This window comes from Sorghum bicolor, chromosome 9 (genome assembly GCF_000003195.3).
Source record: "Sorghum bicolor cultivar BTx623 chromosome 9, Sorghum_bicolor_NCBIv3, whole genome shotgun sequence".
In the NCBI taxonomy this organism is placed as follows: Eukaryota; Viridiplantae; Streptophyta; class Magnoliopsida; order Poales; family Poaceae; genus Sorghum; species Sorghum bicolor.
In genome coordinates this window covers 48,264,015-48,278,631 of record NC_012878.2, presented here as the reverse complement: position 1 = coordinate 48,278,631, position 14,617 = coordinate 48,264,015, and the positions used below count along the sequence as shown (strand labels likewise).

General features: G+C 51.3%; 1 protein-coding gene across 1 annotated transcript; it reads right to left on the bottom strand.

Annotated features, from left to right (window-relative positions):
* On the bottom strand, positions 370–14,331 carry LOC8085097. Its single transcript, XM_021447494.1, has 5 exons — positions 13,921–14,331; positions 13,443–13,523; positions 11,693–11,776; positions 11,466–11,574; positions 370–768 (listed from the first exon to the last, which is right to left on the bottom strand). Exons 1-4 carry the CDS (start codon positions 14,179–14,181, stop codon positions 11,506–11,508), a joined length of 495 nt encoding a protein of 164 aa, XP_021303169.1. The 5' UTR covers positions 14,182–14,331; the 3' UTR covers positions 370–768; positions 11,466–11,505.

The window sequence follows — 14,617 nt, the reverse complement described above, 5'->3', positions numbered from 1 at the left end:
TATGCTTTGCCAAGAGCTTGGGATAACTAGGCCTTATGCTTTGCCAAGAGCTTAAGAGAATGAGGGAGACTAGAATTGTTTCTTCATAATTCATTGCTTGATTTCCATTGTGCCTCATGGGCTGAATATAAAAGGTACATAGGACTAACACCTCTTATGCCTAGACAATATGGTACTATTCCTATAGACAAATAACTAAGAGAGACACTAATTAACACTAATGGGCTTAAGGCCCAACTAGGACACTTGCGCCCTATGGCGCCCCTCTTTATGCCCATGACAGAAAGATGGAGTAAAGTTCTGGCAGAAAGAAATATTACGGGAATCCAGAATCCAGACTATATTTATACCCAGAGGTAGAAAGAAATATATGGGAATCAAGAATCCAGACCATTTATACCCAGAGGTTTACAGTATTGACTTGGTCCGGCTTCTCTGTCAGAAAATGAAATGAAAATTACCAGCAATGCCACAGACAAAGCAGTTTGTCCACATAAACATATTCTATTTTGTAAACTACAATACATCTATGCGTCATGCCAACTGACCAAGGAGAACAGAAAAACCAACAAAAATCTACTGAACTGCCTTGGCTGAACTGGCATCCCCCTTTGTGCCTCAGGATCAGATCACATCCAATCAACATAATCGGAGGATGATTTTGCTCCTCTTTTGGGCTTCCTGTACCTGTTATTCTCAAACTTCGCTTTCGAAAGGAGGGAATCCAGAACTGCTGCTTCAGCGATATCGTAAGGCGGCATCAACACACTGGGCATAATATCCACATGGGTGAGGATATATATAGATAGAAAAAAGATCAGGATATCTGACGCTAAACCAGGAAGCAGTAATATGTGGATAATACAATCCCTGTTTTTCTTGCTACTACCGCCTCCGTTTCAAATGATAGTTCATTTTAGCTTTGTGCTAAATCAGACTTCTCAATTTTGACCAAGTTTATAGAAAAATACATCAACATCTACAAGATCAAATTAGTTTTATTAAATTCTCCATGAAATGTCTTAATGGTGCATTTATTTGAATGTGTACATATTAATATAGTTTTCTAAAAAAATGATCAAACTTAGAGAAGTTTGACTTAGGACACTATAATAATATAATTTGATACAGGCGGTAATATAATTGTATTGTGTATAGCTATTATAATTTTTTACTTATTGCTTGTACCCAATCAGGATTTAGGTCCTGAACTCCCTCAACCTCAGTTTCGCTTATAAATCCTGTCTACTCATCCTGTTCAATTAACAAGTTCCTAAACTAATGGACAGCTCTAATATGAATTATTTTATGCCACCATGAAAGATATTAATGAAGTGTACAAATTTTTAATGTGACCTCTTTCACTGGTTCTAATTTAGTGTAGCATGATTTTTGTTTTGAAAACTGAAACATGAATTGTATGATCGGTTAATAGGGTGTTTAGCTTGAGGAATGAAGTATCCATCATCTCCTCACTCCGTACTTTTTTGTTTGATTTACAGAATGTGTCATGGGCATAAAGAGGGGCGCCGTAGGGCGCAAGTGTCCTAGTTGGGCCTTAAGCCCATTAGTGTTAATTAGTGTCTCTCATAGTTATTTGTCTATAGGAATAGTACCATATTGTCTAGGCACAAGAGGTGTTAGTCCTATGTACCTTTTATATTCAGCCCATGGGGCACAATGGAAAGCAAGCAATGAATTATGAAGAAACAATTCTAGCCTCCCTCAATCTCTCAAGCTCTTGGCAAAGCATAAGGCCTAGTTATCCCAAAGCTCTTGGCAAAGCATAAGGCCTAGCTATCCCAAAAATACCCACGACCATAACATCTGGTATCACGAGTCTGTCGATCCATCCACATCTGCTGCCAATCCTCTACATCAAAAAAAAAAAATCAATCCAGATCGCCGGCCGATCCATCTTCCACGGCCATCCACCACCACAGCCCCCAGCCGCCGCACCTCCCTCTCCATCAGCCACCGCCAACAGCAACTATCCCGTCGATCCCCTTTGTTTCCAAAAACAAAAAGATCAGCCGATCCTGGCAGCCAGCAGCAACATCACCTCAACCCTAACCACGCCGCCGCCGCTGCCCACTACGCGCCGCCACCACCACAGCCCAACCCCCACCACCATCTCGCGCAGCCACAACCCTGCTTCCAGCCGCTGAGCCAACTCTCCGATCCCGATCCGATCAGCACTATCCGCCGCCGATCCAGCAGGCGCGACCTCGACCCGTCGACGCCCGTACATGATGGAGTTCCCGCAGTTTGATGGAACCTCTGATCCGGAGGCCTTCATCAACCAGTGCGAGCTCTACTTCCGCCGGGAGCGCATCATGGTGGAAGAACGGGTACGGCTAGCTTCTCGCAATTTGAAAGCTGATGCCCGCGAGTGGTTCCGCCAAGTCACGCAAGATGAATACCCGGCATGGCGTCGCTTCACCGAGCTCCTGCAGCGGCGCTTCAAACCAACTCCGCGCCCCAATCCGCTCCACCGGCTGTCCCTTGGTGTCGACAACTGCCTGCGCAGCCTTGCGGAGATAACCGCACAGCTGGAACGCCTCCGGGTGCGTCTCGAGAAGGAGGACCGTGAACGCCGGGCAGCTGTACGCCTCCAGGCAGCAGCACGGGGACTCCTGGCACGTCGCCGAGCGCAGGCTCTTCGTGCCACAAAAGCATCAAAGGAGCAAGCAACGGTGCGCCTCCAGGCAGCAGTGCGAGGAATGCTTGTCCGTCGCATGGTGCGGCAGATACGCATGCTCTTCAGCTCGACGTTGTCGTACGTGTTCATCCACTCGGACTCGCCGATACGGCCTGCGGCTCCAATTGCAGTGGAGGTCCAAGTATGGGCGTTTCCAGTGCAGCGACCTCACATCAGCATCCAGCATCAGGCATCAAAGGCTATCTCATTCATCCTTGTGCCTGCCGTGGTGCTAGACACTTTCAGCATAAGAGCCAGCTGCTTCACACTCCACCCTTCAGTCTACATGAAGCCAGCAGAGGCACTCTTTCCATGGGATCCAGGTGGATATCCTTATATTTTAGTCTTCAATAAAAAGGGGAAGCCGAGATGTAAAAGGCTTAACCCTATTTCGCTTCAGTTCTCCAGCTCGAGGACGAGCTGGGTCTCCAAGGGCGGGGGAGATGTCATGGGCATAAAGAGGGGCGCCGTAGGGCGCAAGTGTCCTAGTTGGGCCTTAAGCCCATTAGTGTTAATTAGTGTCTCTCATATGTTAGTCGCTGGATCCTTGCTCTAGGAGTGAGCAGGATCCTTACTCTCATTGAGAGGATAGCACACTGAGTTGGGGCAATTTTCTGGGTTTATTTCTCACACAATGCTATGCCAACCTGAGGGGTTGGGGATACATATTTATAGGGCTGCTAACCAGCCAGCATATGCCAAGATGCTAGTCTAAGATGCTGTCCTACAGATGCTAACTGCTGTCCTAAAAGCAGTCAAGATGCTGTCCTACAGATGCTAACTGCTGTCCTAAAAGCAGCCAAGGATGCTGTCCTACACAAACCATGTGCTGCCTACAGCAGCCCACAACCACCAGCCAACAGAGACTTATCCATCATTCTCCCCCTAAGTCTTGTGTGGCTCCTTGTGGGGTAGCTGAGCCATCCCGATCCTGGTGCGAAATTCCTGGAACTTGACTTGCCCAAGGGACTTGGTCAGAAAGTCGGCGAGCTGATCTTGGGTGTTGATGTAGTTGGCCCGAACGCTCCCTTCCTCCAGGCAGCTCCTGATGAAGTGGTACCTCACCCGGATGTGCTTGCTGCGCTCATGGAAGACTGGATTCTTCGCCAAGGCCAAGTCAGACTTGCTGTCCACCCTGAGCTCCACTGCCTCTGCGTCTCTGCCAAGGAGATCGCCAAGCAGCCGAGCCAGCCACAGAGCCTGAGTAGAAGCGGTAGTGGCTGCGATGTATTCTGCCTCGCAGCTGGACAGAGCCACCACCTGCTGCTTGACCGACTGCCAGCTGATCGGACACTTGCCGAGGAAGAAGAGCGTCCCGCTGGTGCTCTTGCTCGTGTCGATGTCGCCGGCGTGGTCGCTGTCACTGTACCCGATGAAATGTGCCGCACCGGGGCACCTCGGGTAGTGCAGACCGTAGTCGGAGGTGCCCGCGACGTAGCGGAGGATCCTCTTGAAAGGTCCTAATATGGCTATAGGGGGGGTGAATAGCCTATTTAAAAAATTCTACAAACTCACTAGAGCAAAAGGTTAGTAAATAACAAAGCGAAGCTTTTTGCTCTAGCTCTAAAGAGGTGTTTGCAAGCCACCTACCTAACAATTCTAGTTGCTAAGATCTCTATGCACACAAGAACTAAGACTTTACAAGTTACACTAGAGAACTAAGCTACACAAGTCAAAGTAAGCAACTAAACTAATTACACTAGTTTGCGGTAAGTAAAGATAAGATGAGATATTTATACCGCCGTGTAGGGGATGAACCAATCACCAATATAAACAATCAAGCACCGGGAGAATGCCAATCAAACACAATTGAGACACCGATTTTTCTCCCGAGGTTCACGTGCTTGCCGGCACGCTACGTCCCCGTTGTGTCGACCAACACTTGGTGGTTCGGTGGCTAAGAGGTGTAGCACGAACCTCGTCCTCACTAGGACACCACAAGAACCTACCCACAAGTGAGGTAGCTCAATGACACGAGCAATCCACTAATGTTGCCTTTGGCTCTCCGCCGAGGTAGGCACAAACCTCTCACAATCACCGGGAGATGGCCACGAACAATCACCAACTCGTGCCAATCCTCCTCCGCTGCTCCAAGCCGTCTAGGTGGCGGCAACCACCAAGAGTAACAAGAAAACCGCAGCCAAATCGATCCCCAAGTGCCACTAGATGCAATCACTCAAGCAAATGCACTTGGAATCACTCCCAATCTCACAAAGATGTTTAATCTATGAAGGAGATGAGTGGGAGGAGTTTGCTTAGGCTCACAAGGATGTCAAGTATGTTAGAATGCCAAAAGTCTAAGCCCCAAGCCAGCCAAACACGTATTTATAGCCCCTCAAACAAATAGAGCCGTTGGCTCTTTCACTGGGCGAAATACGGGGTCACCGGACGCTCTTAAAGGGGCACCGGACACTCAACACCTGCGTCCGGTGCTCCAACGTCAGCCGAGTGTCAGAGTCTAACGGTAACCTGCAGAGCACCGGACGCTGAGCAGGTTGGCACCGGACGCGTCCGGTGCACACCGGACTCATGCGCAGAGAGCTTGTCAAACTCGCGACCTCACCGGACGCTAGGCACCGGACGGTCCGGTGCTCACCGGACTCGTGCGCAGAGAGGGTTTCAAAAACCCCTCACACCGGACGCGCACCACCGGACGCTCAAGCCAGCGTCCGGTGCCTATCGTCCGGTGCCTTACCCTAGCTGGGCCAGGCACTGTCTGCACACCGGACGCTCAGACACAGCGTCCGGTGCCACTAAGCCAGCGTCCGGTGCAGCGAGAAAACACTCCCGCAACTTCACCAAATTTCCCTCCGGCGCAATAGAAAATATGCACTTCATTTTCTCGAAAAGCGCCGAATCCCGCCGAGCTTGAGGAACCCATCCTCTCTCAACCCTTCAAACTTCAACTCCCTTCTCAAAGTGTGCCAACACCACAATATGTAAACCAACATGTGCACGTGTGTTAGCATTTTCACAATCATTTTCTTCGAAGGAGTTAAGTTAGCTCACTAGGTTCTAAATGCATGCACATGAACAATGACACCTAGTGGCACTTGATAACCGCTTAGCCAAAGAATTCCCCTCTTTATAGTACGGCTATCTATCCTAAATGTGATCACACCCTCTATGGTGTCTTGATCACCAAAACCAAAACCCTAAGCAATACCTTTGCCTTGATCTCCATAGGGTTTTGTTTTTCTCTTTCTTCTTTTTCAAGTTGAGCACTTGATCACCTTGTGGTCATCACCATCATCACCATGATCATCACTTGCTCCATCACTTGGCATGTACCAACCTCATTAAGTCTACACACACTTAGTATAGAGGTTAGTACTTAGGGTTTCATCAATTATCCAAAACCAAACTAGGGCTTTCACCTCTTCACGGCCTGCTGGTGCTCCGTCGTCGGTCACTGCATGAACCGGCTGACGTAGCCGACGGCGAACGCCAAGTCCGGTCGCGTGTGGACAAGGTAGCGAAGGCTGCCCACACTACGCCGGTACTGCGTCGCGTCCACCTCTTCCTCCGTACTCTCCCGACTCAGCCTCAGCCTCTCCTCCATAGGAGTGTGGGCTGGGTTGCAGCCGGTGAGACCGCCCAGCTCCACAATGCGCTTGGCGTAGGCTGTCTGGCGGAGAGAGGTGCCGGAGCTGTCCTGGTGGACCTCGATCCCCAGGTAGAAGGACAGAGGGCCCAAGTCGCTCATCTGGAAGGTCGCCCTCATCTTCTCCTTGAACGCCTCGATCTCCACCTCCTCGGTGCCGGTGATCACAAGATCATCGACGTAGACACCCACCAGCAGGGCCTTTCGTCCCTTGCCCCGCCGGTAGATGGCCGCCTCGTGCGGGCTTTGCTTGAAGCCCATCCCCTTAATTGTGGAATCCAGTTTGGCATTCCACGCCCTCGGTGCCTGCCGCAAGCCATAGAGGGCCTTGCGCAGACGAAGCACCTTGCCTTCCTTGCCGGGAATCACAAATCCAGGCGGCTGGTGCACGTAGACCTCCTCCGTCAAGTCGCCGTTAAGGAACGCCGACTTGACATCCATGTGATGGACACGCCAGCCCTCCTGGGCAGCTAGCGCAAGGAGAAGTCGCACGGACTCCATCCGTGCTACGGGGGCGAAGGCGTCGTCGAAATCGACCCCCTCCTGCTGCACGAAACCTCGAGCCACCAAGCGAGCCTTGTGCTTGACGATGGCACCGGCTTCATCCCTCTTCAGCTTGAACACCCACTTAAGGGTGATCGCGCGGTGACCACGAGGGAGATCAGCAAGCTCCCAAGTGCGGTTCTACTCGACCGCGTCCATCTCCTGCTGCATCGCGGCACGCCATGCCGCGTCTCCCTCCGCCTCAGCGAAGGAGCGAGGTTCACCGTCCTCATGTGCCAGGTGCAGCTCCGCCTCGAAGTCGTGTACCGCTAACCCAGGGACACGTTGGTTACCGAGGATGTTGTCCATGGTGCGGTAGCGTAGAGGCTCATCGTCGTGGTAGGCGTCGACGCGATCCTCGTCGCCGGACAGTGGAGTGGCGAACTCCACCGAACGCTGACGGACCAAAGCTGCTGGTGCCGACCTTGGAGTTGCCGGTGCCGGTGTAGGAGAGTGGGGAGCCGGTGCAGGAGTGCGTGGTGTAGCCGGTGGTGTTGGACTTGCTGGTGGTGAAGGCGGTGGTGGGCTCGCCGAAGCTGATGGCGAGCTAGGTGCCGGGGAGGGCGAGCTCGGTGAGGACGAGCTGCTAGCTCCCCCGGATCCCTCCAAGTGGACGTAGTCGACGACGAAGTCCCTGAGGGTCGAAGCCGAGCCGTCCTCCACCGCCTTGTCCCAAGTCCAGCCTCGCCCTTCATCGAACACGACGTCCCGGGAGATGCGGACGCGCTGTGTCACAGGGTCGAGGATGCGGTAGGCCTTGGCGCCCTCGGCGTAGCCGATGAGCACTCCTGGAGTGCTCCGGTCGTCGAGCTTGCCGACGTGAGTGAGCTCCTTGGCGAACGCCAGACAACCGAAGATGCGGAGGTGGCTCACCACCGGCTTGCGCCCATGCCAAGCCTCGTACGGCGTCATGCCGTCAAGCGCCTTGGTGGGCGAGCGGTTGAGGAGATGGACAGCGGTCATCACCGCCTCTCCCCAGTAGATCGCCGGCATCCCTCTCTGCTTGAGGAGGGCGCGGGCGGTGGCGACCACCGTCTGGTTGCGGCGCTCGACGACGCCGTTCTGCTGCGGGGTGCACGGCGCGGTGAAGTGGCGCTGGATCCCCTCGTCGGCGCAGTGCGCCGCGAACTCAGCCGTCGTGAACTCGCCGCCGTTGTCCGTGCGCAGCACCCGAAGCTTGCGGCCGCACTCCTTCTCCGCAGCAGCTTGGTGGTGCTTGATGGCGTCCGCGGCTGCCCCCTTGGTGTCGAGGAGGACAGCCCACATGTAGCGGGACGCGTCGTCGACGAGGAGGAGGAAGTAGCGTCGTCCTCCAGGTGTAGCCGGTGTCACGGGGCCGCAAAGGTCGCCGTGCACGAGCTCCAGCTTCTCCTTGGCGCGGAAGCTTGCTTGGCGGGGAAAGGGCAGCCGTCGCTGCTTGGTGAGGACGCAGGTGTCGCAGAACTGCTCCACGTGGTCGACGCACGGCATGCCCTGCACCATCTCCTTGTTGCCGAGCTGCTTTAGGGCCTCGAAGTTGAGGTGCCCAAAGCGCTCGTGCCACCGCCAGGCTTCATCGTCCCGCCGAGCTGCAAGGCAAAAAGGTTGCGCCACCTGTACGTGAAGGACGTAGAGGCGGTTGCTCCCCCTGTTCACCTTGGCGAGAAGTCGGTGACGAGGATCCCAAATGCGAAGCACGCCGTCCTTGATCTCCACGCGCGAGCCATTCTCATCCAGCTGTCCCAAGCTGATGATGGAGTTCCTCAGCGCGGGGATGTAGTAGACGCCGGTGAGCAGCCGATGCTCACCATTCTTGGCGACGAAGATTACGGAGCCGGCGCCCTTGATCTCTACGGCGGAGGCGTCCCCGAACTTGACGGAGCCTCGAACGTTGGAGTCGAGCTCGGAGAAGAACTCCCGCCGGCCTGTCATGTGGTGGGTGGCGCCGGTGTCGAGGCACCACCCATCGATCTTGTCGCTGCCGCCGGACCCGCTGCTGAGGAGGGCGTGTGCCTTGGCCTCGTCGAGGTGGAGAAGAGCCGCTGCAGCCGGTGCTGCTGGAGATGGCTCGGCGCTAGCATGTGCCATGAACAGAGCTGGCTGCTCCTCCTCCTCCGCCTGCGCGACGTGGGCCTGGGCGCGTCGTGGCTGCCTGCAGTCCTTAGCCCAATGGCCAGCAAGACCACAGTTCCTGCAGCAGTCATCTTGCGTCGGCTTGGGTTTTTCGGCGGCGGCGCCTTGGACACCTCCGCGGGCGCCTCCGTTGGCACGCCCTTGCGCCCCGGCCTGGGCGCCTTTGCGTGACTTGCCGCGCTTGCCACGCTTGCGGCTGGCTGCTGCAGAAGAAGGCTCCCCCTTCTTCTTGTCACCTTTCCCGGCAGCCCACTGCTCCCGGGTGAGAAGGAGCTTGGGCCCGAGGAGGGTTGTGGCTCGTCAATGTCGACGACCTTGAGGCGACCTATCGCCTCCTCGATCGACATCGTGGAGAGGTCTAGCAGGGACTCGATTGAGCGAGCCATCTGCTTGTACTTCTCGGGGACGCAGCGGAAGAGCTTCTCGACAGCTCTCTCCTCGCTGTAGGTGTTGTCACCAAACTGCACCACTTTCCGCAGCAAAGTGTTGAGACGGAGAGCAAAATCATCAACGTCCTCACCTGGCTTGAAGGCCAAGTCCTCCCACTCCTTACGGAGTTGCTGCAGTGTGGACTTGCGGGCGCGATCACTGCCGATGCGTGCTGCAGCAATGGCGTCCCAAGCATCCTTGGCAGTCCGCTTGCTGGTAAGCGAGAACTGCATCTCGGTCGGGACTGCAGCGATGAGGGCATTCAGTGCCCGTCGATCCTGGTCGTAGTCGACGTCGCCGTACCGGACTGCCTCCCACATGTGCAGCACCTGAAGTCTCACCTTCATCACCGCAGCCCACTCAACATAGTTGGTCTTGGTGAGGGTAGGCCACCCACCACCAGGGCCAACGTCCCTGGCAACAGCCTGGTACCCGTGGTAGCCACGGTACCGGTCCGGGGAGAGAGAGCCACGCGGCCTGCGAAGGCCGTGCTCTTCCTCGACCCGTCCACCGCCGTTGCCATGTGCGCCTCCTCCAGGAGCGTCGCCGGCTCCACCACGGTACCGGTCCGGGGAGAGAGAGCCACGCGGCCTGCGAAGGCCATGCTCTTCCTCGACCCGTCCACCGCTGTTGCCGTGCGCGCCTCCTCCAGGAACGCCGCCGGCGCCTTCACGCCTGTCTGGACTGCGGCCACGCTCGTGGGCGTGCACAGCTGCCCACTGCGCCGCTCGCCGGCGTGCTGCATCTCTCTCCAGCAGCTCCAGGTCTAGGTCAGCACTGTCATCAGCAGCGATGGAGCTGCTGTGACTGCTGCGCAGGTCCTCAACCTCCGCTGCCGCTGCACGCGCTGCATCTGCAGCTGCTGCTGCCTCCACCTCCGCTCTGGCTGCTGCCAGCTCCGCTTGGGCCAGCCTCGATGCCCTCGCTGCTGCTGCAGCGGTCGCTGCCGCTGCTCGCCTGCGCTCCTCTGCTGCAGCGAGGTCGGCCTCCTGCCGACGCCGCACGCTCGAGGTGCCCGAGTGCTGAGACTGCCCTTCTGCGGCCATTGCGCGCTGCTGCGCGGAGAGCAGAGGCAGCCGGAACAGCTGCTGCTGCCAGCCGGGGCTGCTGCGAGGCAGGGAGCTCGACTGGAGAAGGGATTGAGCAGGAAATGCTTAGGCTACAGGATACTACAGCTCTGATACCACTTGTTAGTCGCTGGATCCTTGCTCTAGGAGTGAGCAGGATCCTTACTCTCATTCAGAGGATAGCACACTGAGTTGGGGCAATTTTCTGGGTTTATTTCTCACACAATGCTATGCCAACCTGAGGGGTTGGGGATACATATTTATAGGGCTGCTAACCAGCCAGCATATGCCAAGATGCTAGTCTAAGATGCTAGTCTAAGATGCTGTCCTACAGATGCTAACTGCTGTCCTAAAAGCAGTCAAGATGCTGTCCTACAGATGCTAACTGCTGTCCTAAAAGCAGTCAAGGATGCTGTCCTACACAAGGACCATGTGCTGCCTACTGCAGCCCACAACCACCAGCCAACAGAGACTTATCCATCATCATAGTTATTTGTCTATAGGAATAGTACCATATTGTCTAGGCACAAGAGGTGTTAGTCCTATGTACCTTTTATATTCAGCCTATGGGGCACAATGGAAAGCAAGCAATGAATTATGTAGAAACAATTCTAGCCTCCCTCAATCTCTCAAGCTCTTGGCAAAGCATAAGGCCTAGTTATCCCAAAGCTCTTGGCAAAGCATAAGGCCTAGCTATCCCAAAAATACCCACGCTCTTGGCAAAGTATAAGGCCTAGTTATCCCAAAGCTCTTGGCAAAGCATAAGGCCTAGCTATTCCAAAAATACCCACGACCATAACAGAATGAAATGAGTTGATTCATCACCACCCTATTCCTCACAAACAAATAATTAGTACTAGTATGAGAAATAGAGTCATTCCACCAAATTTGACGAATGAGCTCATGATGCACCACCTCATCTAGAATCAGGTGGTTCCTTACCATAAATCAGCTCTTTACCATCATCCTAACTGACAAAAAAAAGTAGCTCATGAGAGAGGATATGTACCTAGCAAGAACATCCTCCAAAATAGTGCGTTGGCATGGTGTCACATAGTATATGCACTTTCTTGGACACTGCCCAACAGCAAGCTGAACAAGGTCATCTTCTCCATTACCTGCAAATAAAAGGGTTGAACTTTTTCTTAGAAAAGGTAAAGGTGTGGTCATACTTATAAACTGCTTAATGGAACTACTATGTGGGCCAATTAAGCCAAGTGGTTTTGGTGGACCTACCTTGAGATATTGCACGAGCTGTACCAATATCATCTGAAAATGAAAACACATGAGGTGCCCTTTTAACACAAGAATATGGGCATCCTGCAGTAGACATCAACAATTGTAATCTGTCAGATAAAGTTGACAAAATATGTCCATATGATTTGTGTTGAACAACTACACGAAAGGCCTATGTCCCCAATGTATAGGCTATAAAGTCTGTAAAAACTAGGAAAGTGAACAAACTCGGTTGCATCAAAGGAAGGAACACAATCCTATGTGTAATGTTCTGCTTCTAAATAAGGACTACAGCATTGTTCAACAAAAATAGGTACCTTGTGTGCCAGTTAGCACAGCATGGTGATTAATCTCTTATAGTTAGGGAGATTAGAAAAATGATAAACTTATGTGAAACTTTAGTTTTCTGGTGCCAATTCTGACACTAATACCTAATTCGAAGTTGGCAGCAAACCTTATTCTTATAACAATACTATGGTCAACAACAAGGCCGATTCACAAAACCTTCATCCTTAACACTGAAGCAATACAAGCACAAGTACCAGTGCCAATGCATAGAAGTTCATTGACAAATATGTCACGAGCTTCACACTCAGGTTCATCAAATGGGTCAACATTATTCCTGCACAATATTGTAACATAAGCACATGAGTAGGATTTCCTTGAGGCTACTGAAAAATAGATCCCTATTGTCTTAGTTTTCGATGCCTAAAAAAGCATTCACAAAAGCAGAAATTAGAAATTACAGTGTCATAATGAAATTGAAAAGTGGATAAAGAACATAAAATCCTCAATAGGTTTGGATTTTGGAATATGGATTGAGAGATGAGTTGGTAACTAAGCCCACTGATTAATTCCAGATTTTCCCCTTAAAAATATAACTGCCAGTTTGTTGAGTAGAACAAACCAAAATATATTTTCAGCACAAGCAACAAATGTACTTAACATGATGCATACTAGGTTTTACCTCATCCTCTTCTTATAAAGGAAGTGGCAATGGCAACTTATATGGTGCAAATCATGATTATATAATGGACCTTTCACTGCATACTATCTGCAATACCTATGAATCAAGTAGTTCTTATTCTTTTTCTCATATATTCTCCTCAGGCAACCCCATTGCTAGTGCAGAATTATCCAACTATTTTGATCCACAAATGTTTCAGAATTTGAGTGTACTGGTAGTTATTATAAAGTTTACCAGGAATAATTACAGCTCTTCAATTACTATGATCAAAACATATTCAGGATTGCCATGATAACTGCCAATTACAACCCAATCTATCACTGAAAATCCATAAGAAAGGAGGAGAGGCCCATTATTATTAAACAAGTGTATATAAAAGGTTCATAACATGATATGTCTAGAATGCAAGCTGATGGATGTATTCTCTACCTTTCAACCATCATTTCTTGGTTGCCAGATAACATCTGTGTGTGAAACAAAACAGTGTAACTAATAGTGATATGTAAGGTGAAAAAAATTAAGGAAACACTTCCTGACTCCCTCCAGTAAAAATCAACCAACTAAACATAGCCATGGATATTTCTATCGAACTTTAGATTGCACATAATCTTGTTTGTGGCTTTATCTCAAAAGTTCCTTCACAATTCTGAATCCTTTGAGGTCACATTTGCGCTGTGAATTGTAATTGTTTGATGATGTTTGATCGTGGTTATTATGATAGCATCCATAAGCACTTGTACAAAACACAAGTATAGTACACACAAGTAAAGTACACAGAGTTACCTGATAGGCCTCGATCACTCGCCTCATTATTAAATCTGCGTTTTCTGGGTCCTTGCAAACATCAGGATGGAATTCCTTCACCTGTACAGAGCTCCCAATGTTATGTCGTGGCAGTATTGTTAGACCAGAAAAATAGAAAGCAGCTTTGGCTTAGCAAAAGCTCACCTTACACCCCCACAGTTTATAACACAACAAAATGTTACTTATTCTTATGGAAATGTTTCTTTTTTAAAAAATATATACGTATAATAAGGAGAAGAGGGCATAATGCGAGTAAGTTGGACAATCTATGAGTTCCTTTTATACCGTGGCACTCGGTGCCTTCTTCCCCTAATCACAAAGTAACCAACACTCAAAAATGGTGGTTCCAAACACCAGGATTAAAGGAAATCATGGCGGTACATACGCAAGTTCTTTAGATACACTAGCAAGTAGCAATCGACTAAATCTCCCCATAAACAAGTGAGCGTTACTCTACCCGGGCGCGAAAGGCGGCCTTGAGTTGGGCGGCGGAGTAGAAGGCGGTGGTGGCGTCGAGGCCGAGGATCTGGAACGGCGTGGCGCGCGGATCCAGTATCTTCCCCGCCTCTCCCTCGAGGCCCCCACCGAGCGCCGAGACGCGCGGACGGCGGAGGGACGTGCTGCGCCGCGTAGACGGCGGCGGTGGCAGTGCCCTCGAGCCGCCGAACGGGGCCGCGTGGCCGCGCGACGGGAAAGACGATGCGACGGCGGACATCATCGCATTGCTGTAGCTTCTGATAGGCAGCGGCTCCCGCAGTTTCGCCGCTCGCGTGGCTGTGTGTGCCTGTGTGGTGATCGTCGACCGTCGCTGCCGGCGCCTACCGCGTGGCCGCGCGAGCGTCAGCGTGGTGCGTGTGGTGGTGCAGGTCACCACTTTTTATTATCGGTTACTCCCCAATCCCAATTTACAATCCATAAATGTTAGAGGGGGAAACGATCTCAAATTTAATCAAATTTATAAGGTAAGCTAAAAATATTTATAATACTAACTAAATATTATTAGATTCTTTATTAATTATATTTTCGTAGTATATTTTGATGTTATAAATTTTGTAATTTTTTTTATAAATTTAATCAAACTTAAGTTCAGTCTTTAAAATTCTTAAGATTTGTTATAATTAAGAATAGAGGGAGTAGCGTTTAAAAGATATACT

What these genes read in the sequence shown, in the direction of transcription:
- LOC8085097 (XM_021447494.1), bottom strand. Translation starts at nt 14,181, where the DNA reads ATGATGTCCGCCGTCGCATCGTCTTTCCCGTCGCGCGGCCACGCGGCC. An exon ending in GAGTGATCGAGGCCTATCAG is followed by an intron (nt 11,777 to 13,442) that starts GTAACTCTGTGT and finishes TGTCTACTGCAG; the next exon opens with GATGCCCATATTCTTGTGTT. An exon ending in AGCTCGTGCAATATCTCAAG is followed by an intron (nt 11,575 to 11,692) that starts GTAGGTCCACCA and finishes TTTTATTTGCAG; the next exon opens with GTAATGGAGAAGATGACCTT.